This window comes from Eucyclogobius newberryi, unplaced genomic scaffold, assembly GCF_026437365.1.
Source record: "Eucyclogobius newberryi isolate DKJ021-1_F unplaced genomic scaffold, fEucNew1.0.hap1 SCAF_6, whole genome shotgun sequence".
Lineage (NCBI taxonomy): Eukaryota > Metazoa > Chordata > Actinopteri > Gobiiformes > Gobiidae > Eucyclogobius > Eucyclogobius newberryi.
The window spans coordinates 39,138,504-39,162,316 of record NW_027316278.1 but is presented as its reverse complement, the minus strand read 5'-3'; the positions used below and the strand labels follow the sequence as shown (position 1 = coordinate 39,162,316).

Below are 23,813 nucleotides of genomic sequence, written 5' to 3'. Positions count from 1 at the left end.
AGACCCAGCCACAACCCATCTTCAATGCTCTGACTGAGGGAAGGAGGTTGTTGCCCAAAATCTCACAATCCATGGCCCCATTCATTCTCTCATGACGTTTCCTCCCCCAAAGCATGATGTTTCCTCCCCCAAAGCATGATGTTTCCTTCCTGCTGCTGTCAGACTTTATAACAAACACTGTTAGTACTGAACACTCGCAATACTGACCTAACCATGTGCAATTCTGTCGTATGTGCAATTGCTGTTGGAATTCATGTGCAATTACTGTGAAATTCATGTGCAATTCATGTGCAATCTATGTGCTGTCGTGACACATATTCATGTGCAATTACTGTCGTGATCACATGCAATGGTATTTATGTATTTATTTATTTATTTGTCTATGGGAGTTTTTTGTTTTTTTTTTATTTATAGGAGATCTTCTACTGAAAGTGTTTTTCAGACTTCCTATAAGTGATCTTTTCTTCTGTATCTACCTCTGCATCTACCTGCGTTGCACCAATGAAATTTCTCCATGTGGGACAATAAAGTAATATCTTATAATACAGAGCAGTCGCCCTGTCCCCTGTGCAGAAAAGACCCCTAAAGCGTGATGTTTCCACCCCCAAAGCATGATGTTTCCACCCCCAAAGCATGATGTTTCCACCCCCAAAGCGTGATGTTTCCTCCCCCAAAGCGTGATGTTTCCACCCCCAAAGCGTGATGTTTCCTCCCCCAAAGCTAGTTTTTAGTATACAACGTTGCTATAGCTTAGGGCCATAAGATGGAGTATCTGAGGTGCAGTTTCCACTGGAGCATCAGCAGTGTCTGAACCACTCGCCTCGGGGAGAAGAAGAAAAACATGTGAACAGCAATGAACAGACTTTCAAATCACGCATGGATATAGAGTTTAGATTAGTTCAAAAATGATAGATTTTGATAGATCATTATTGCAATATTCATTACATATATACATATAACATATTTTTTGTTTTGTTATATATACTCAGAGATTACGGTGACTTTTGTGCTAGTATTTGTTTCATGTGGATGGGCCCAATAATTACTTCATCAAACTCATTTTCTCGTTGCTGGTTCCTGGAGTCAGTGTGGCTCTAATCACGAACACCTCTAACCTTTACTGTCCTGTGTTTGGTCTCAGACAGTGAAGCGTCCCAGGAAGGTGCCAGTCCACTCCCTGAAGCCGCCCCCATCCCCTGGGGCCCAGAGTCAGGACTCTGCCCCCACACACTACTATGACACAGACACTGACAGTGCCTGGTACCGAGAGCAGAGAGAGCCCTCAGAGGAGTACAGAGGGGGCCGTGGCCGCAGCCGGGACAGACGCTCCCCCAGTCCCGACCGGCCCCGTCGGGATGGCAGCAGAGGACGAGCCCTGGACGCCAGCACGGAGCGGCAAAGGTACCCAAGCAGGGGCCGCAGTCCAGGAGACAGCTACGAGCATGGAAGGGGCAGAGGGCAGTACCGGAGCAGAGAGGGACTCAACGAGCCTTCTCCACCACCCCGGGACCTGGCACCACTAGACAAACCCCTCAACGTGATGCTGGTCAAGAACCGCCCAAGTGAAGGTAACAAAGGTGCATTCTAGAGAAGGCTCTCAGGGGCCGCTTTAGATGGTGCTAGATTAGGCTTGTCACGCTGATGTATTTGATCATAATAAACAATAAGATTACAAATATTGAAAGTACTTAATGCCTCTTAAACACTAACGCAGTAAATATATATATATATATATATATATATATATATATATATATATATATATATATATATATATATATATATATATATATATATATATATATATATATATATGTGTTTTATTGTTCCTACATTTTGAATGTGTGTTTTCAGAGTACGGCCTGCGTCTGGGGAGTCAGATCTTCATTAAGCAGATGACCAGTAGTGGCCTCGCTGCCAAGGATGGGAACCTGCAGGAGGGGGACATCATCCTCAAGGTGCTCCTCTTCTCTGAGCTCACAAAGCCCACCCTGACTCAAGGGTCATGTCCATGTTCTCTGTCAGTGACACACACTTAGATCATCTTTGGTGCTCAGGAGCTGGAAGTGAGCCAGTGATGTAGGGAAAGAGTGATTGTGTGTTCGGAACCCCAGGGCCTTGAAACCAGAATGCTGGTGAAGATGAAGAATCTAAATGGAGGAGAGCTTGGTTGAGGGTCAAAGATAGCAGGCTGTGATTGGCTGACAGTGACTGACAACTGACAGGATATAGGAACAAAGAAGGTGGGAAACGCATACATTACAGGTGAATTCATGCTCCAGCTTCATCACTATTGTATGGTTAGGACAGAGAGCAGGACCAGGACTTCACATGTGTTGAATAAATGACCTTTGTGCTTCCTGTTGTTTGCAGATCAACGGGACCGTGACTGAAAACCTCTCGCTCCACGATGCAGGGAAGCTGATCGAGAAGTCGCGGGGCAAACTGCAGCTGGTGGTGCAGAGGGACCAGAGGCAGGTCCTGGTGCGCATCCCTCCTCTGGCCGACTCCGACTCAGATAATGATGGTAAGTCAAAACTGCCTCTACAAATGAAAGTTCAAATCAAACAAACCAGGGCCTGATGGTGTGTGTTTTACTGTGGTGAGCACGTCTCAAGGTTTATTTACAGAAAAAACAAGTTCTATTAGGGCTGGGAAAATGTGTGTTTTGCATAATTGTTTTCCCTTTGATTGTGTTGAAATGAATTGACACATTGATGTATGTCTGCCTCCTCTCCTCCATCTTGTGAGTATGTGTGCACCGCGTGAGGACAGCTTTTGTCCCGCTTTTGTCCCGCTCTGCTCCAGGACGCAGCTCTTTAGGCCTGTGCCCAGCAGAATGGACCAAAGACACTTTGTGGTTAAAGTGTTTTATAGTGTGAAATATGTTTAGATTGAGACTTTGATGCATTTGATTAAGAAAATATGAATGAGGATCTGTAATCTCCTGACAGTAGATACACGTGCTGAGGGGGAACTCCCTTAGATAGAGTGAGGAGCTCGGAGTAGAGCCTCTGCTCTAATAGAAAATAGCCTTCACTCTGACAGTGGAACAGCCGTGCTGCTGCTAATGAGCATTTTCACAAGCCTCACGGGACAGACCCGCCTTCTTTTCCAGACTCATTCAAAACACATTTAGCAGTTTTTCTATTTGTCATATTTATTACGTCTTTGAATTTGAAAAATATCACGTTGGACATGAATTAGCTTCAATACAGATGGGCCCTTTTCACGATGGGCCCTTTTCACGATGGGCCCTTTTCACGATGGGCCCTTTTCACGATGGGCCCTTTTCACGGTGGGCCCTTTTCACGATGGGCCCTTTTCACGATGGGCCCTTTTCACGATGGGCCCTTTTCACGATGGGCCCTTTTCACGGTGGGCCCTTTTCACGATGGGCCCTTTTCACGATGGGCCCTTTTCACGGTGGGCCCTTTTCACGGTGGGCCCTTTTCACGGTGGGCCCTTTTCACGGTGGGCCCTTTTCACGGTGGGCCCTTTTCACGATGGGCCCTTTTCACGGTGGGCCCTTTTCACGGTGGGCCCTTCTCACGGTGGGCCCTTTTCACGGTGGGCCCTTTTCACGGTGGGCCCTTCTCACGGTGGGCCCTTCTCACGGTGGGCCCTTCTCACGGTGGGCCCTTCTCACGGTGGGCCCTTCTCACGGTGGGCCCTTCTCACGGTGGGCCCTTCTCACGGTGGGCCCGGCTCGTTCCACTGAGGTGCAGATCTTAACTTCTTGCTCCGTCCTCTTTCTCACTGCTCAGCGCTGACCTGTCAGTCATTTCAGTCATGTGGGCGGGGCAAATGTGCAGGACGTCCTGCGCCCCGCCCTCTGTTGATGATGGTTTAATCCATGTCTGTGTGCAAAGCCGTCATTTTCATCAGAAATAAAACTTGAGAAACCACTAAACGTATTCACTCAATGATGAGCCTGAACAGCCCGTTTTGGACCATTTAACACTGCATTAAAGGAGACGTGGACCATGCAGGTGTTCAGTGAACACCAGGGGGTGCGGGCGTGAAAGGCAGAAGGATGAGGGACGGGTTCTTGGCGGTGGCACGTTCTCGGTGGTCACGAGGGGGCGAGGGCCTTTAACACTGAGCACTTCAATTATTTATTTTGTTGATTTGAAAATATTCAAATATTGATTTCAAACATTTTCATCCGGAGTGTCACCACCCCATGACTTTACAACGCTCTGCCCACAGTAAGACACACATCTGGTCAGATTGTGTTGTACGTCACATTGAGCTTCATGTGTATCTCGTGTCATACTGAGTTGTGAGTGTATGTGCCTGTGTTTCTCTCTTGCAGATAACATGTCATACTTTTAGCACAATGGCCTCCTGAGATTCCGCATGTATTTAACCATCAGATGCAGTGACCACACTAAGTGACCACTTTTATCTTTCTAATCACACAATGCATTAACCCCTGATTAACCTTTTTAAAAATAAATAAAGTTGGATTGATGAAATGTTCATGGACACTGTTTCTCATTGTGCCGCCTCGCTCTGATGCGTCTGTACAGCTGTATGTGCCTCGCTCTGATGCGTCTGTACAGCTGTATGTGCCTCGCTCTGATGCGTCTGTACAGCTGTATGTGCCTCGCTCTGATGCGTCTGTACAGCTGTATGTGCCTCGCTCTGATGCGTCTGTACAGCTGTATGTGCCTCGCTCTGATGCGTCTGTACAGCTGTATGTGCCTCGCTCTGATGCGTCTGTACAGCTGTATGTGCCTCGCTCTGATGCGTCTGTACAGCTGTATGTGCCTCGCTCTGATGCGTCTGTACAGCTGTATGTGCCTCGCTCTGATGCGTCTGTACAGCTGTATGTGCCTCGCTCTGATGCGTCTGTACAGCTGTATGTGCCTCGCTCTGATGCGTCTGTACAGCTGTATGTGCCTCGCTCTGATGCGTCTGTACAGCTGTATGTGCCTCGCTCTGATGCGTCTGTACAGCTGTATGTGCCTCGCTCTGATGCGTCTGTACAGCTGTATGTGCCTCGCTCTGATGCGTCTGTACAGCTGTATGTGCCTCGCTCTGATGCGTCTGTACAGCTGTATGTGCCTCGCTCTGATGCGTCTGTGCAGCTGTATGTGCCTCGCTCTGATGCGTCTGTACAGCTGTATGTGCCTCGCTCTGATGCGTCTGTACAGCTGTATGTGCCTCGCTCTGATGCGTCTGTACAGCTGTATGTGCCTCGCCCTGATGCGTCTGTACAGCTGTATGTGCCTCGCTCTGATGCGTCTGTACAGCTGTATGTGCCTCGCTCTGATGCGTCTGTACAGCTGTATGTGCCTCGCCCTGATGCGTCTGTACAGCTGTATGTGCCTCGCTCTGATGCGTCTGTACAGCTGTATGTGCCTCGCCCTGATACGTCTGTACAGCTGTATGTGCGCCGCATTCACAACACACTTCACATCATCAGAATCTGTTTGTCTTGATCGGAGGTGGGTCTCCATCCAGTTGATTCCTGCTCTGGCACGATTCTCTTGGTTTGTGGATGTAAACGGACCAGAGTGGTCGTGGCCCCCGGGCCCCCGCTGAGATGCCTGTGGGGCCTCAGAAACAAAGCCCTAAATGCAGCTTCACAACGGAACAAATGACATGTGATTAGATGTGAACGTGAGGTCAAAGTTATCACTGATTCAAGTGATCACAAAAATGACAATGTTATAACATTTTTGTAAAGTTCACTTTACTTGAATGTGTCCTGTTCTTCCCGTATGAGCAGTTTATGTACGTATATGTATATGTATATATATGTATATGTATATATATGTATATGTATATATATGTATATGTATATATATGTATATGTATATGTATATGTCACTGTGATGATGCCACAGCACGAGTCTGATCCTGAAAGTACGTGTCCCAACACTGACATGTGGGGCATCCATACACGCCACAAGATGTTTGTTTATGTGACAGATCAGGCAGAGGCTCCATGTTTATGTGACGGATCAGGCAGAGGCTCCATGTTTGTTTATGTGACAGATCAGGCAGAGGCTCCATGTTTATTTCCATGGGACAGATCAGGCAGAGGCTCCATGTTTGTTTATGTGACAGATCAGGCAGAGGCTCCATGTTTATGTGACGGATCAGGCAGAGGCTCCATGTTTATGTGACGGATCAGGCAGAGGCTCCCATGTTTGTTTATGTGACAGATCAGGCAGAGGCTCCATGTTTGTTTCCATGGGACAGATCAGGCAGAGGCTCCATGTTTGTTTATGTGACAGATCAGGCAGAGGCTCCATGTTTATGTGACGGATCAGGCAGAGGCTCCATGTTTGTTTATGTGACAGATCAGGCAGAGGCTCCATGTTTGTTTCTATGGGACGGATCAGGCAGAGGCTCCATGTTTGTTTATGTGACAGATCAGGCAGAGGCTCCATGTTTATTTCCATGGGACAGATCAGGCAGAGGCTCCATGTTTGTTTATGTGACAGATCAGGCAGAGGCTCCATGTTTATGTGACGGATCAGGCAGAGGCTCCATGTTTATGTGACGGATCAGGCAGAGGCTCCCATGTTTGTTTATGTGACAGATCAGGCAGAGGCTCCATGTTTGTTTCCATGGGACAGATCAGGCAGAGGCTCCATGTTTGTTTATGTGACAGATCAGGCAGAGGCTCCATGTTTATGTGACGGATCAGGCAGAGGCTCCATGTTTGTTTATGTGACAGATCAGGCAGAGGCTCCATGTTTGTTTCTATGGGACGGATCAGGCAGAGGCTCCACTGAACAACGGACAAGATGGGTCTCTTCCTTGCTGTTTCCCTGTCATTTATTTGCCTGGCACAAAGATCTGGATCTGGCCCCTGGATCTGGCCCCTGGCGCTGTGGCGACCACTGCTCCTGAGGAGATGCCCCAGCGACATTGAAGGATGGGTCAAATGCAGAGGACAGATTTCCATTACAGGGACAAATAAGGCTAATTTGATCAAATCTACTGGAAAAGAGGGAGTGGACTGACATCTGTGTGAATGTGTCCTGAGTCCAATGCAGCCTCCATTGTTGTTGAAGACAGTTTGAAGCTGGTTGTGCCACAAAAACACAGTCAGAATCCCTGGAGGAAGTGGAGTGCTCCACAGGTCCATGTCTGTGTCCATGTCTGTGTCCATGTCTGTGTCCATGTCTGTGTCCACGTCTGTGTCCACGTCTGTGTCCATGTCTGTGTCCATGTCTGTGTCCACGTTTGTGTCCACGTTTGTGTCTGTGTCCATGTCTGTGTCCATGTCTGTGTCCACGTTTGTGTCCACGTCTGTGTCCATGTTTGTGTCCGTGTCTGTGTCCGTGTCCATGTTTGTGTCTGTCCATGTCTGTGTCTATGTCCATGTCCGTGTTTGTGTCCATGTCTGTGTCTGTGTCCGTGTCTATGCATTTTGTCAAAGGGAAAGTTCGTCTCATGGTAAGACTTTGACTCATGTGAATTGAGTGCTCTAACAGCGCTGTGTGGAGGGCTCCTGTCTGTCTCACAGCACGTATGGAACACCTGTCCTCACCTGTCCTCACCTGTCCACACCTGTCCTCACCTTACCAAAGTGTCCACATCTGTCCTCGCCTATCCACACCTATCCACAACTGTCCATACCTGTCCACACCTGTCCTCACCTGTCCTCACCTGTCCACACATCTCCTCACCTTATCAAAGTGTCCATACTTACTGTCCACAACTGTCCATATCTGTCCTCACCTCTCCTCACCCGTTCACACCTGTCCTCACCTGTCCTCACCTGTCCACACCTGTCCTCACCTCTCCACACCTGTCCTCACCTGTCCACACCTGTCCTCTCCTGCCCACACCTGTCCTCACCTCTCCACACCTGTCCAGTGTCCATACTGTCCTCATTTGACCACGCCTGCTGTCAGTGTCAGGTGGAGCGGTCAGTTACGACAGGTGGTCCATGTGAGCTGTGTGTTCTGTTTTTAATTCTTTAATAGATTGACCTTTATTTAAAGGTGCACTAAGTGACGTCCTGGTGTGTCCACCACCTGCTTGTATCAGAGACGCTGTTACTTTACCTGGAATGTTGTGTAACATCTTCTTGTCCTTTCTTTATATTTGTTTTTATTGCTCAGAAATATCTTTCTGTGAGTGGACATCATCTCCTTAAAGCTGACCCCTAAGGCAGGTGGCACCCTCCGTCAGGAAAGTTCCATAGTGCACCTTTAACTAGGTCTTTTTCTAATCCCTAAAATGATCTTTTAACACGAGGCATATCTACAAAGCATTTTTAAATGTTTAATATTCATTGACAAAGAAATAAAAGTTAACTAATCATTATTATTAGTAATTAAGTAATTATAATAATAAATAATCCCAAATTAATGTAAATGATTGTTAATAATTTGTTAATTTTTTAGTTAATGATTTTTAAACATTACAAATGTTTTATAGATATGTCTTGAAGTTCATTTATTTCATGATTAGTAACTTATTAAACTTGTTAATGTTTACTTGTGATTAGTTGACGATTAATACATTGTAAATACTTTGCATTTATGCTATTTTAATGTGTTTCCAAAGAATCTTTCTCTTTAAGCATTTCCCCCCTTTTTTGTTAGAATAATTGTAATTTACTCTAAACTACCAATTTCTTGAATAATTTAAAAATTGGCTAAAGATGAGGCTCTTTCAATAGTTTAACTGTAGGAAACAACTAGAGGTGGACGATGTCAAAATGCAGGGTCCGGTGGTGGGAGGAGGCTCTTGGGTGCGGGTGTGCTCGGGCTCGTGTCTGTGGGTCCGGTGGTGGTGGTGGGAGGAGGCTCTTGGGTGCGGGTGTGCTCGGGCTCGTGTCTGTGGGTCCGGTGGTGGTGGTGGGAGGAGACTCTTGGGTGCGGGTGTGCTCGGGCTCGTGTCTGTGGGTCCGGTGGTGGTGGTGGGAGGAGGCTCTTGGGTGCGGGTGTGCTCGGGCTCGTGTCTGTGGGTCCGGTGGTGGTGGTGGGAGGAGGCTCTTGGGTGCGGGTGTGCTCGGGCTCGTGTCTGTGGGTCCGGTGGTGGTGGTGGGAGGAGGCTCTTGGGTGCGGGTGTGCTCGGGCTCGTGTCTGTGGGTCCGGTGGTGGTGGTGGGAGGAGGCTCTTGGGTGCGGGTGTGCTCGGGCTCGTGTCTGTGGGTCCGGTGGTGGTGGTGGGAGGAGGCTCTTGGGTGCGGGTGTGCTCGGGCTCGTGTCTGTGGGTCCGGTGGTGGTGGTGGGAGGAGGCTCTTGGGTGCGGGTGTGCTCGGGCTCGTGTCTGTGGGTCCGGTGGTGGGAGGAGGCTCTTGGGTGCGGGTGTGCTCGGGCTCGTGTCTGTGGGTCCGGTGGTGGGAGGAGGCTCTTGGGTGCGGGTGTGCTCGGGCTCGTGTCTGTGGGTCCGGTGGTGGGAGGAGGCTCTTGGGTGCGGGTGTGCTCGGGCTCGTGTCTGTGGGTCCGGTGGTGGTGGTGGGAGGAGGCTCTTGGGTGCGGGTGTGCTCGGGCTTTCTTCATGTCCTCTTTACTCTCATTTACAACATTTTTCCTCTAATAAAAAGGATTTAGGAGAGGACTTTTTCACTTAACTCAACTTTACCTTTGTTTACAGAATGTATTGTCCTCAAATAAGAGGAATACACAGGAGAGGAGCCAGGGTGAGCACCGAGGAACTTTACATTGAGATTTTAATCTCCCAGATTTATATTTTAGCTCTCATAATATTGAAGCATAAAGATTTCGCCAAACTCGGCCTGAACCTGGACAGTGCTCACTCTGGTCCTCACTCTGGTAATTCCACGTCTCTAATTATACTTTCTCTCTCAGACATGTCCGAACTGGAGTCGTACCACTCGTACTCGCCACCAGAGGGCAGGAGGTCGCATCAGTCGGACCTGTCCTCCCACTCCTCCAACGACAGGGACAATCCCAGGTAGGACACTTGCAGCTCGCACCTGGGTGGACAGCTCTGGAGCCTGCTATGAAGGGCTGCGTATGGAATCATCTGTAGGGCCAGAGGAATGCGGGTGGGTTATCGTTTAGCAGAGGTTTGACCCACTTCATGGGCTTGTATCCTTCAAAAGCAGATGACTCATTTGACTCAAAAAGAGATGATTATGTTTAGCAGGCCTATCTGTGTTTCCTCCATGTGCTGCCACTAAAAACATGTACAATAGGCTCCACCCTCTATCCTGGTTAAAGTGTAAGTATGAACAATTGTGTACATAGGTACAGGTAATAACCAAATTGTTCTGCTAATTACTGCACATAGTAAGTCATAGCTCTAATACAGATGCACCGTTTGTAATAAAGGTTTGTCAAATATGATAAAAGCCAATAAATGTAATCAAATGTACCTAAACAAATACCAGTGTAACGGCTGTAATGAAGAATGTTTATGGTATCTAGGGCTAATAAAGGTTTATGCCTGCACCAAAGGCTTGTCAGCTGTGATAATGGTGTAATAAGTGTAATAAAGGTGTAATAAAGGTGTTCCAGCTGTGAATAAGGCATAATGATAGTGTAACAGCTTTATGTACGGCTGTGGTACAGACTGAATGAGGGAAGCATTAAACACCCAGTAAATACATCGTTAACAAAGTGACAAACATGGAACACATCCTGAACAAGGGGGTGAAATAAGGAGAAGTGCATGTACTTACACTGGAAGTAATGTGTGAGTCCAGCGGCCCCCAGCGGCTCTCGTGCCCAGTTAAAGTTTATAAAGAAGAATCTGAGCGTTGGGCTCTGACACACTGTAGACTGAGCTTTGATGTGACTGTGTAACCTCCAACACCACATAGTAATAGTCTATACTCTATAGTCTATAGACTATAGTCTATACTGCACATGCAGTAGACTAGTCTCCTCTGGGCTCCTGCACACAGGGCTCCTGCACACACAAGGGCCTCCTGCACACACACGGGGCTCCTGCACACACACGGGGCTCCTGCACACACACGGGGCTCCTGCACACACAAGGGGCTCCTGCACACACACGGGGCTCCTGCACACACAAGGGGCTCCTGCACACACACGGGGCTCCTGCACACACACGGGGCTCCTGCACACACACGGGGCTCCTGCACACACACGGGGCTCCTGCACACACACGGGGCTCCTGCACACACACAGGGCTCCTGCACACACGGGGCTCCTGCACACACACAGGGCTCCTGCACACGGGGCTCCTGCACACGGGGCTCCTGCACACGGGGCTGCTGCACACGGGGCTCCTGCACACGGGGCTGCTGCACACGGGGCTGCTGCACACGGGGCTGCTGCACACGGGGCTGCTGCACACGGGGCTCCTGCACACGGGGCTCCTGCACACGGGGCTCCTGCACACACACGGGGCTCCTGCACACGGGGCTCCTGCACACGGGGCTGCTGCACACGGGGCTCCTGCACACGGGGCTCCTGCACACGGGGCTCCTGCACACGGGGCTCCTGCACACGGGGCTGCTGCACACGGGGCTGCTGCACACGGGGCTGCTGCACACGGGGCTGCTGCACACGGGGCTGCTGCACACGGGGCTGCTGCACACGGGGCTCCTGCACACGGGGCTCCTGCACACGGGGCTGCTGCACACGGGGCTCCTGCACACGGGGCTCCTGCACACGGGGCTGCTGCACACGGGGCTGCTGCACACGGGGCTCCTGCACACGGGGCTCCTGCACACGGGGCTGCTGCACACGGGGCTCCTGCACACGGGGCTGCTGCACACGGGGCTCCTGACTCAGACGAGGGCAAAGGGATCTCACCAGTTTGAAAATCACTGCATTGATTTAAGATTCTTAGACTGATGAGTCTTAATTATCTTGGTCCTTCTTATCTTTAAGAACTGCTTTCACCATATGAACCCTCGCGGCTCCTGCTCCAGAAACAGTCTCTTAGTCATTCTTAAAGTCGGGACACACACTCACGGGCGTGGCACCTTTTCAGTTCTAGGGCCCTCGTCAATGGAACCACCTCCCGGACGACCTCAGGGCCGCAGAGAACCTTCTGGCTCAAGACCCATCTTTATGAATGTTTATTGCTTTATTTTATCTATTTTTTATATTCACTTATTTTAGACTCATCACTTATATGTATTTATGTCTTATTTTTTCTTTATTCTATTTCCATCCAACATTTTTATTGAAGGAATTGTATAGATCATATAGTAGCTTCTATCTATACATTTAGTTTTGATTTATTTGATCCATTTTGGATTCTCCAGTGGGGCCCTCTGCACCAGGGCCGGTGGTCGGCTGTGGCTGCTGGGCCCTGGCTCTGGGGCTCTTTTTAGTTAGCTCTTTGGTCATGATGGTTGAATTGAGAATATCCAGAAAATCTTAAATCTTAGGGAAACGCAGAAGGATTCAAAGATTGTATTTGGTCTTGTTTGGTTAGAATGACATATTTCCATTATTAGCTCCTTTAACCTGCACAACCCAATATGGCAACTTCCCTTGTGTGAGTTAATGTGGAATCGTCTTTTATGATGAGAGAACCTTTATTTGTACCACAATGAGGACATTCCAGTGTTTGTTGTAGAGTGTGACAGCAGCAGAAGGAAAGACGTGTGAAACGTCTTTTACACAGCGAGGGTGGATCAGTCTGACACTAAAGCGTGTGTCCTGCAGGGGCGACAGTGAGGGCACCTCCACACAGGTCACATCCACCCAGGTCACATCCACCCAGGTCACCTCCACCCAGGTCACCTCCACCCAGGTCACATCCACCCAGGTCACATCCACCCAGGTCACATCCACCCAGGTCACATCCACCCAGGTCACATCCACCCAGGTCACCTCCACCCAGGTCACCTCCACCCAGGTCACATCCACCCAGGTCACATCCACCCAGGTCACATCCACCCAGGTCACCTCCACCCAGGTCACATCCACCCAGGTCACATCCACCCAGGTCACCTCCACCCAGGTCACATCCACCCAGGTCACCTCCACCCAGGTCACATCCACCCAGGTCACAGGTCACATCCACCCAGGTCACAGGTCACATCCACCCAGGTCACATCCACCCAGGTCACATCCACCCAGGTCACCTCCACACAGGTCACATCCACCCAGGTCACCTCCACCCAGGTCACACAGGTCACATCCACCCAGGTCACATCCACCCAGGTCACATCCACCCAGGTCACCTCCACACAGGTCACATCCACCCAGGTCACCTCCACCCAGGTCACACAGGTCACATCCACACAGGTCACATCCACCCAGGTCACATCCACCGAGGTCACCTCCACACAGGTCACAGGTCACATCCACCCAGGTCACATCCACCCAGGTCACAGGTCACATCCACCCAGGTCACATCCACCCAGGTCATCTCCACCCAGGTCACACAGGTCACATCCACACAGGTCACATCCACCCAGGTCACATCCACCCAGGTCACATCCACACAGGTCACATCCACCCAGGTCACATCCACCCAGGTCACAGGTCACATCCACCCAGGTCACATCCACCCAGGTCACATCCACCCAGGTCACCTCCACCCAGGTCACATCCACCCAGGTCACAGGTCACATCCACCCAGGTCACAGGTCACATCCACCCAGGTCACATCCACCCAGGTCACCTCCACACAGGTCACATCCACCCAGGTCACCTCCACCCAGGTCACACAGGTCACATCCACCCAGGTCACATCCACCCAGGTCACATCCACCCAGGTCACATCCACCCAGGTCACCTCCACACAGGTCACATCCACCCAGGTCACCTCCACCCAGGTCACACAGGTCACATCCACCCAGGTCACATCCACCCAGGTCACAGGTCACATCCACCCAGGTCACATCCACCCAGGTCACCTCCACCCAGGTCACACAGGTCACATCCACACAGGTCACATCCACCCAGGTCACATCCACCCAGGTCACATCCACACAGGTCACATCCACCCAGGTCACATCCACCCAGGTCACAGGTCACATCCACACAGGTCACATCCACCCAGGTCACATCCACCCAGGTCACAGGTCACATCCACCCAGGTCACATCCACCCAGGTCACCTCCACCCAGGTCACATCCACCCAGGTCACAGGTCACATCCACCCAGGTCACAGGTCACATCCACCCAGGTCACCTCCACACAGGTCACATCCACCCAGGTCACCTCCACCCAGGTCACACAGGTCACATCCACCCAGGTCACATCCACCCAGGTCACCTCCACACAGGTCACATCCACCCAGGTCACCTCCACCCAGGTCACACAGGTCACATCCACCCAGGTCACATCCACCCAGGTCACATCCACCCAGGTCACCTCCACACAGGTCACATCCACCCAGGTCACCTCCACCCAGGTCACACAGGTCACATCCACAGAGGTCACATCCACACAGGTCACATCCACCCAGGTCACATCCACCCAGGTCACCTCCACACAGGTCACAGGTCACATCCACCCAGGTCACCTCCACACAGGTCACATCCACCCAGGTCACCTCCACCCAGGTCACACAGGTCACATCCACCCAGGTCACATCCACCCAGGTCACATCCACCCAGGTCACCTCCACACAGGTCACATCCACCCAGGTCACCTCCACCCAGGTCACACAGGTCACATCCACCCAGGTCACATCCACCCAGGTCACATCCACCCAGGTCACCTCCACACAGGTCACATCCACCCAGGTCACCTCCACCCAGGTCACACAGGTCACATCCACCCAGGTCACATCCACCCAGGTCACATCCACCCAGGTCACCTCCACACAGGTCACATCCACCCAGGTCACCTCCACCCAGGTCACACAGGTCACATCCACACAGGTCACATCCACACAGGTCACATCCACCCAGGTCACATCCACCGAGGTCACCTCCACACAGGTCACAGGTCACATCAACCCAGGTCACATCCACCCAGGTCACATCCACCCAGGTCACAGGTCACATCCACCCAGGTCACAGGTCACATCCACCCAGGTCACCTCCACACAGGTCACATCCACCCAGGTCACCTCCACCCAGGTCACACAGGTCACATCCACCCAGGTCACATCCACCCAGGTCACCTCCACACAGGTCACATCCACCCAGGTCACCTCCACCCAGGTCACACAGGTCACATCCACCCAGGTCACATCCACCCAGGTCACATCCACCCAGGTCACCTCCACACAGGTCACATCCACCCAGGTCACCTCCACCCAGGTCACACAGGTCACATCCACAGAGGTCACATCCACACAGGTCACATCCACCCAGGTCACATCCACCCAGGTCACCTCCACACAGGTCACAGGTCACATCCACCCAGGTCACCTCCACACAGGTCACATCCACCCAGGTCACCTCCACCCAGGTCACACAGGTCACATCCACCCAGGTCACATCCACCCAGGTCACATCCACCCAGGTCACCTCCACACAGGTCACATCCACCCAGGTCACCTCCACCCAGGTCACACAGGTCACATCCACCCAGGTCACATCCACCCAGGTCACATCCACCCAGGTCACCTCCACACAGGTCACATCCACCCAGGTCACCTCCACCCAGGTCACACAGGTCACATCCACCCAGGTCACATCCACCCAGGTCACATCCACCCAGGTCACCTCCACACAGGTCACATCCACCCAGGTCACCTCCACCCAGGTCACACAGGTCACATCCACACAGGTCACATCCACACAGGTCACATCCACCCAGGTCACATCCACCGAGGTCACCTCCACACAGGTCACAGGTCACATCAACCCAGGTCACATCCACCCAGGTCACATCCACCCAGGTCACAGGTCACATCCACCCAGGTCACATCCACCCAGGTCACCTCCACCCAGGTCACACAGGTCACATCCACACAGGTCACATCCACCCAGGTCACATCCACCCAGGTCACATCCACACAGGTCACATCCACCCAGGTCACATCCACCCAGGTCACAGGTCACATCCACACAGGTCACATCCACCCAGGTCACATCCACCCAGGTCACATCCACCCAGGTCACAGGTCACATCCACCCAGGTCACATCCACCCAGGTCACATCCACCCAGGTCACCTCCACCCAGGTCACATCAAACCAGGTCACAGGTCACATCCACACAGGTCACATCCACCCAGGTCACATCCACCCAGGTCACATCCACCCAGGTCACATCCACCCAGGTCACCTCCACACAGGTCACATCCACCCAGGTCACCTCCACCCAGGTCACACAGGTCACATCCACCCAGGTCACATCCACCCAGGTCACATCCACCCAGGTCACCTCCACCCAGGTCACATCCACCCAGGTCACAGGTCACATCCACCCAGGTCACAGGTCACATCCACCCAGGTCACATCCACCCAGGTCACATCCACCCAGGTCACCTCCACACAGGTCACATCCACCCAGGTCACCTCCACCCAGGTCACACAGGTCACATCCACCCAGGTCACATCCACCCAGGTCACATCCACCCAGGTCACCTCCACACAGGTCACATCCACCCAGGTCACCTCCACCCAGGTCACACAGGTCACATCCACCCAGGTCACATCCACCCAGGTCACCTCCACACAGGTCACATCCACCCAGGTCACCTCCACCCAGGTCACACAGGTCACATCCACACAGGTCACATCCACACAGGTCACATCCACCCAGGTCACATCCACCCAGGTCACCTCCACACAGGTCACAGGTCACATCCACCCAGGTCACCTCCACACAGGTCACATCCACCCAGGTCACCTCCACCCAGGTCACACAGGTCACATCCACCCAGGTCACATCCACCCAGGTCACCTCCACACAGGTCACATCCACCCAGGTCACCTCCACCCAGGTCACACAGGTCACATCCACCCAGGTCACATCCACCCAGGTCACATCCACCCAGATCACATCCACCCAGGTCACATCCACCCAGGTCACCTCCACCCAGGTCACACAGGTCACATCCACCCAGGTCACATCCACCCAGGTCACATCCACCCAGGTCACCTCCACACAGGTCACATCCACCCAGGTCACACAGGTCACATCCACACAGGTCACATCCACCCAGGTCACATCCACCGAGGTCACCTCCACACAGGTCACAGGTCACATCAACCCAGGTCACATCCACCCAGGTCACAGGTCACATCCACCCAGGTCACATCCACCCAGGTCACCTCCACCCAGGTCACACAGGTCACATCCACACAGGTCACATCCACCCAGGTCACATCCACCCAGGTCACATCCACACAGGTCACATCCACCCAGGTCACATCCACCCAGGTCACAGGTCACATCCACACAGGTCACATCCACCCAGGTCACATCCACCCAGGTCACAGGTCACATCCACCCAGGTCACATCCACCCAGGTCACATCCACCCAGGTCACCTCCACCCAGGTCACATCCACCCAGGTCACAGGTCACATCCACCCAGGTCACAGGTCACATCCACCCAGGTCACATCCACCCAGGTCACATCCACCCAGGTCACATCCACCCAGGTCACATCCACCCAGGTCACCTCCACACAGGTCACCTCCACCCAGGTCACCTCCACCCAGGTCACACAGGTCACATCCACCCAGGTCACATCCACCCAGGTCACATCCACCCAGGTCACCTCCACACAGGTCACATCCACCCAGGTCACCTCCACCCAGGTCACACAGGTCACATCCACCCAGGTCACATCCACCCAGGTCACATCCACCCAGGTCACCTCCACACAGGTCACATCCACCCAGGTCACCTCCACCCAGGTCACACAGGTCACATCCACACAGGTCACATCCACACAGGTCACATCCACCCAGGTCACATCCACCCAGGTCACATCCACACAGGTCACAGGTCACATCCACCCAGGTCACAGGTCACATCCACCCAGGTCACATCCACCCAGGTCACCTCCACCCAGGTCACACAGGTCACATCCACACAGGTCACATCCACACAGGTCACATCCACCCAGGTCACATCCACCCAGGTCACATCCACACAGGTCACATCCACCCAGGTCACATCCACCCAGGTCACAGGTCACATCCACCCAGGTCACATCCACCCAGGTCACATCCACCCAGGTCACCTCCACCCAGGTCACACAGGTCACATCCACACAGGTCACATCCACCCAGGTCACATCCACCCAGGTCACCTCCACACAGGTCACATCCACCCAGGTCACCTCCACCCAGGTCACACAGGTCACATCCACCCAGGTCACATCCACCGAGGGTACATCCACCCAGGTCACATCCACCTAGGTCACATGCACCCAGGGCACATCCACCCAGGTCCCCTCCACAAAGGTCACATCCACCCGGGGCACATCCACCCGGGGCACATCCACCCAGGTCACCTCCACACAGGTCACATCCACAGAGGGTACATCCACCGAGGGTACATCCACCCAGGTCACATCCACCTAGGTCACATGCACCCAGGGCACATCCACCCAGGTCCCCTCCACAAAGGTCACATCCACCCGGGTCACATCCACCCGGGTCACATCCACCCAGGTCCCTCACATCGGACTCCGTCTGGTCAAATCTTGTTATATTGCACTTTATCTCAGCTCTTATTGACACCATCTGTCTGCATTGCAATCAGCTTGTTGTTCCAGAATAGGGCGTGGCCACAGGGTCTTCCATGCTAACGTTAGCTCGGTGTTTCGCTTTCGCTCTGTGTCTTTTTCGGATTTGCCATCATCAGGTACAAACCGTCCCATGATCCAGGTCCTGGTCTGATGAAGCAGGACGACTCCTCATCTTCAGTTACAGTTGTGAACATAACTTGTGTTTTTGTTCACTTTTCAACATGTTCTCCTTACGCATAAATAACATTACTAATCATTACAGTTGTTACACTGGGGTCGGGTACATCTTTACCTTTTATCACATTTGACAAACCTTATGTGCAATATCCAGTCATTACAGTTATTTTGCTATTACCAGTATTTACACCTCAAATGACTCGTGCTACCGACACTTTTGAAACCAAATAAAGAAATCTGGTGACTGAAGCTTCTGGATAAGTATATTCACAGATTAAAGTATATTATTGATTGTGTTTTGACCTTTAATAATAATAGTGTTTGTCCAGAAAACGATTACAATTGTCCTAAAAAATATTACTAACATTATTTTTATAGTCGACATGTCACAATTGGCTGATTAATTGTAAACAAATGTTAGTTTAGTCATTTTACTTCCTGAATGTCAATTGTGACCTACTAGGAAATTCCATATCCAGCAATCATGTTGCACACTGGACCTTTAATGTGACAGAAATAATGATTAAAGGGTCAGCAAAATGTGTTTGTTGTAAATCGTCTGAACTGATCTTCTTTTACACTGATACTTTTCTTTACAAACTAACACTAGGAGAAATATCATTTATATTTACCACAGATTTTGTTCCGTTTTGTTAAAAGTACCCTGACTATAAAATCAAATAGTATAGCATATTTCATATCATCTTTAGTCATTCGTGTATACTGCCATTTTTTTTTTTTAGTGCAATGCATTCTGGGATTGAGGTGGAATGGGCTTAGAGGTCTGAACAAACCCAGCTTGAATTACAGCTCACTACTCGTGTCTTCTCCAATGAGATGAGTCAAGATTATATATATATCATCTTTATATATATATATATATGATCTTTACTGACGGAGGTATTGAAAAGTTTGAACAATATTTACTTGATATTTCTCCAAAAATGTTGAGCATAGTTTCTAGTTTAGGTTTAGCACATGTAGTGACTTGGGATCAGAGCAAATACAGAGTGTGTGTTATCGCTGACCGCCGCCCTCAGGACCTCTGAGTGGTCAGTGGTCAGCACACACATGAAGGTGGCAGCAGGGGCCGTGACACAGGCAGGACCCCCGTGTGCCCTGGGGGGTCCCACAGAAACGAGCATGTGTCCACACAGGATGACCTTTGTCATTGTAAACACAGGCAGGTCACTCCTCGTGTCTGAAACACTTTCCAAAGACCACATTTTGGTCGTGTCCTGATGCTCCGCCTCCTCTGGCTCAGAACAACAGGAGCAGCTATGTGGACCAATCAGATGATATCACCTCCTCATAATTATTACTGTGATTGTAACCAAAATGTAACCAGATAATCACAATGTTACACTAATATTAATAGAATATTATGATTTGGATCAAAAGGTAGAGCCTTTCAACAAATCAAAATCACAGTCTTCTATGATCGATCTCATATGTTTGCATATGGAATGAGATGTAAATCATGTGTGTTTGTGGTTCAGAACGAGCCGGCGAGCGGGAAACGAGCCGGGGGCCGTCCTGCGCTCTAGAACGCTCATGGGCCCTTCAGTAAAGGCGTTGAAGAAGATGCGGGATCAGAAGAGGAGGCGGGGACAGGGAGAGGACACAGGGCTGTCTGTAGTGAACATGTGGGTGAAGAGGAGGCAAATCAAATATGAATTCATACTATTTCAATCAAATGAAAAACTGACCCTGTACTGACCCTGTAATGACCCTGAAATGACCCTGAAATGACCCTGAAATGACCCTGTAATGACCCTGACCCTGTACTGACCCTGTACCGACTTGTTTGCAAGAGCAACTGGACACAATATGTCAGTATTATTTGAATGTAACTGGAAGGTAACTCCTTTATTAGATAATAAACTAATTCTGACAAAGCAAAGCAAGAAACACAAATCTTCAAATCATTTCATTTTGTCAACATTTAGTGGTAAATGTACTCGCAGTGTGAAGCACAAGTGAGACTGTTGTACTACACTATTGACAACTTGTACTATTGTAGTGAAAGTAAAAGTGAGTTGGTGCCACCTCTGACCACGTTCTCACCTCTGACCACGTTCTCACCTCTGACCACGTTCTCACCTCTGACCACGTTCTCACTCTGACCACGACATTCTCACCTCTGACCACGTTCTCACCTCTGACCACGTTCTCACCTCTGACCACGTTCTCACCTCTGACCACGTTCTCACCTCTGACCACGTTCTCACTCTGACCACGTTCTCACCTCTGACCACGTTCTCACTCTGACCACGACATTCTCACCTCTGACAGTCGTTCTCACCTCTGACAGTCGTTCTCACCTCTGACAGTCGTTCTCACCTCTGACCATGTTCTCACTCTGACCATGACGTTCTCACCTCTGACAGTCGTTCATCTCTGACAGTCTCTGAAATGTTTAATATATTATTTGACACCTTTTCTGAATGTGTTTTTTATCTTTAATAAAACATGATTAAACTTGCACTAATGTGTCTTCACTGGGTTTGGCTCAGGGCGGGGCCATGTTCTTCTAATGAACCTGTTAACGATATGAAGCATTAGCATTAGCATCATAGCACTAGAACATGTTCCCTCCACGAGCAGAAGGCAATACATTGTTTAAACATAATCCTGATCTTTAATAAGATGAGATGGAATAAACAATTCTCATGGACAGTTGAGTTCGGCCGGCTTTTCAACAGTATGATTTATTTATTTTAAATATATATTTTTTTTAAATTGTGTGAAACTACCGTAGGTCTAATGCCACAATAAACTATTCAAATAAACAAGTTTTTATCACTTTAAGTGTAATTCTGCCATCACGAGTCACACGGGAAGCGCTTGAAGCTCTTTTATGGAGCTTTATGGACTTAATGTACTCACCTGTATTGGGGGCGGGGCTTCCTACTCACTTGCCCTGAGTCCAGTCCTGGTCAGACTCAAAAGGCTGGACAGAGTTTGTGCCGCTCATGCTGATCCCACTGCCCCTCGTCCTCATGTTTCATCTGTTCTTCACTGTCGTCCTCAGGAAACTGTTGTTCCCTAAATCTATAATCATGATTATTCAGGTCACAATATAATCGTAAGAACTAAAAAATAACCATGAGAAGCAGCAACAATGAATTATTTCAGTTAAAATATAAGTGTTTTTATCATGATTCAAACTTTCTCATTCAGAAAGTAAATGAAGGATCCACTGTTTGGTCAAAAGACAATTGTGAATATTTGTGAAATTGTGATGTTTCTTCTCAATAATTGTAACATTAAAATGTGATACGGTGATACGGCACTACCCAGAATGCACTGCAACCTGAGCAAAAATGGCAGCTTACACAGAAAATATGTATTTGATCAAACTAAATGTCTGATGGTTTTAATACTGTTCATATTGTTAACAACACATTTATGGTTAGAGCAGAGCAGGATGAGAGGGGGAAGTGTCGCTCTTTGCACCAGGAACAAGGGGAGAATGACCATCAGCAGTACTTCCTGTGTGTTACTTCCTGTGTGTTACTTCCTGTGTGTTGCTTCCTGTGTGTTACTTCCTGTGTGTGACGTGTCCAGTGTGTGGTCCTCTCCACAGGGACGCGCTGACCACAGCCGCTGACCAGTCCACGGTGAGCTCCCCCTTCAGAGCACCAGAGCCCAGACACAGCCCAGCGGAGACCAGGGCGGGGCCGGAGCCCAGACACACCCATGTGGAGAGCCAGCCACCAGGTGGGCCCTAACCTGCACCAGGTGGGCCCTCACCTGCACAGAGCTAAAGTTCACACACATATTCTCTTCAATAGATGTTTGACTTTATGGCTGATTTCAGTTTTCTTTTTCTGACCTGGTCTAAATGATCAGCCAGAGCCACAAATGCCATGTTTCCACTGGTCAGTTTTGAAGCAGATTGGACACTTATTATGTTGTTCCTCATCAAAAACACAGCTGGAGTAGCATTCAGATAGTTCCTCAGATAGTTCCTCAGATAGTCCCTCAGATAGTTCCTCAGATAGTCCTTCAGATAGTTCCTCAGATAGTTCCTCAGATAGTCCTTCAGATAGTTCCTCAGATAGTCCTTCAGATAGTTCCTCAGATAGTTCCTCAGATAGTCCTTCAGATAGTTCCTCAGGTAGTCCTTCAGATAGTTCCTCAGATAGTTCCTCAGATAGTCCTTCAGATAGTTCCTCAGATAGTCCCTCAGATAGTCCCTCAGATAGTCCTTCAGATAGTCCTTCAGATAGTTCCTCAGATAGTTCCTCAGATAGTCCTTCAGATAGTTCCTCAGGTAGTCCTTCAGATAGTTCCTCAGATAGTTCCTCAGATAGTCCTTCAGATAGTTCCTCAGATAGTCCCTCAGATAGTCCCTCAGATAGTCCTTCAGATAGTCCTTCAGATAGTTCCTCAGATAGTCCCTCAGATAGTCCTTCAGATAGTTCCTCAGATAGTCCCTCAGATAGTCCCTCAGATAGTCCTTCAGATAGTTCCTCAGATAGTTCCTCAGATAGTCCCTCAGATAGTCCCTCAGATAGTCCTTCAGATAGTCCTTCAGATAGTCCCTCAGATAGTCCCTCAGATAGTCCTTCAGATAGTCCCTCAGATAGTCCTTCAGATAGTCCCTCAGATAGTCCTTCAGATAGTCCCTCAGATAGTCCTTCAGATAGTCCTTCAGATAGTCCCTCAGATAGTCCTTCAGATAGTCCCTCAGATAGTCCTTCAGATAGTCCCTCAGATAGTCCTTCAGATAGTACCTCAGATAGTCCCTCAGATAGTCCTTCAGATAGTCCTTCAGATAGTTCCTCAGATAGTCCTTCAGATAGTCCTTCAGATAGTCCCTCAGAAAGTCCCTCAGATAGTCCTTCAGATAGTCCCTCAGATAGTCCTTCAGATAGTCCTTCAGATAGTCCCTCAGATAGTCCTTCAGATAGTCCTTCAGATAGTCCCTCAGATAGTCCCTCAGATAGTCCCTCAGATAGTCCCTCAGATAGTCCTTCAGATAGTCCCTCAGATAGTCCCTCAGATAGTCCCTCAGATAGTCCCTCAGATAGTCCTTCAGATAGTCCCTCAGATAGTCCTTCAGATAGTCCTTCAGATAGTCCCTCAGAT

The 23,813-nt window shown here is 50.1% G+C and overlaps 1 protein-coding gene across 4 annotated transcripts in view; it reads left to right on the top strand.

Annotated features, from left to right (window-relative positions):
* LOC140346978 (tight junction protein 2-like) overlaps positions 1 to 23,813 on the top strand; it is a 146,772-nt gene that overhangs the window by 61,867 nt on the left and 61,092 nt on the right. For all 4 annotated transcript variants that reach the window (XM_072433278.1, XM_072433276.1, XM_072433275.1 and 1 more), the window contains exons 5-9: positions 1,142 to 1,568; positions 1,855 to 1,958; positions 2,374 to 2,527; positions 9,791 to 9,896; positions 22,306 to 22,439. In XM_072433278.1, the coding sequence (XP_072289379.1) occupies positions 1,142 to 1,568; positions 1,855 to 1,958; positions 2,374 to 2,527; positions 9,791 to 9,896; positions 22,306 to 22,439 (925 nt within the window). The remainder of the gene's footprint in view (positions 1 to 1,141; positions 1,569 to 1,854; positions 1,959 to 2,373; positions 2,528 to 9,790; positions 9,897 to 22,305; positions 22,440 to 23,813) is intronic.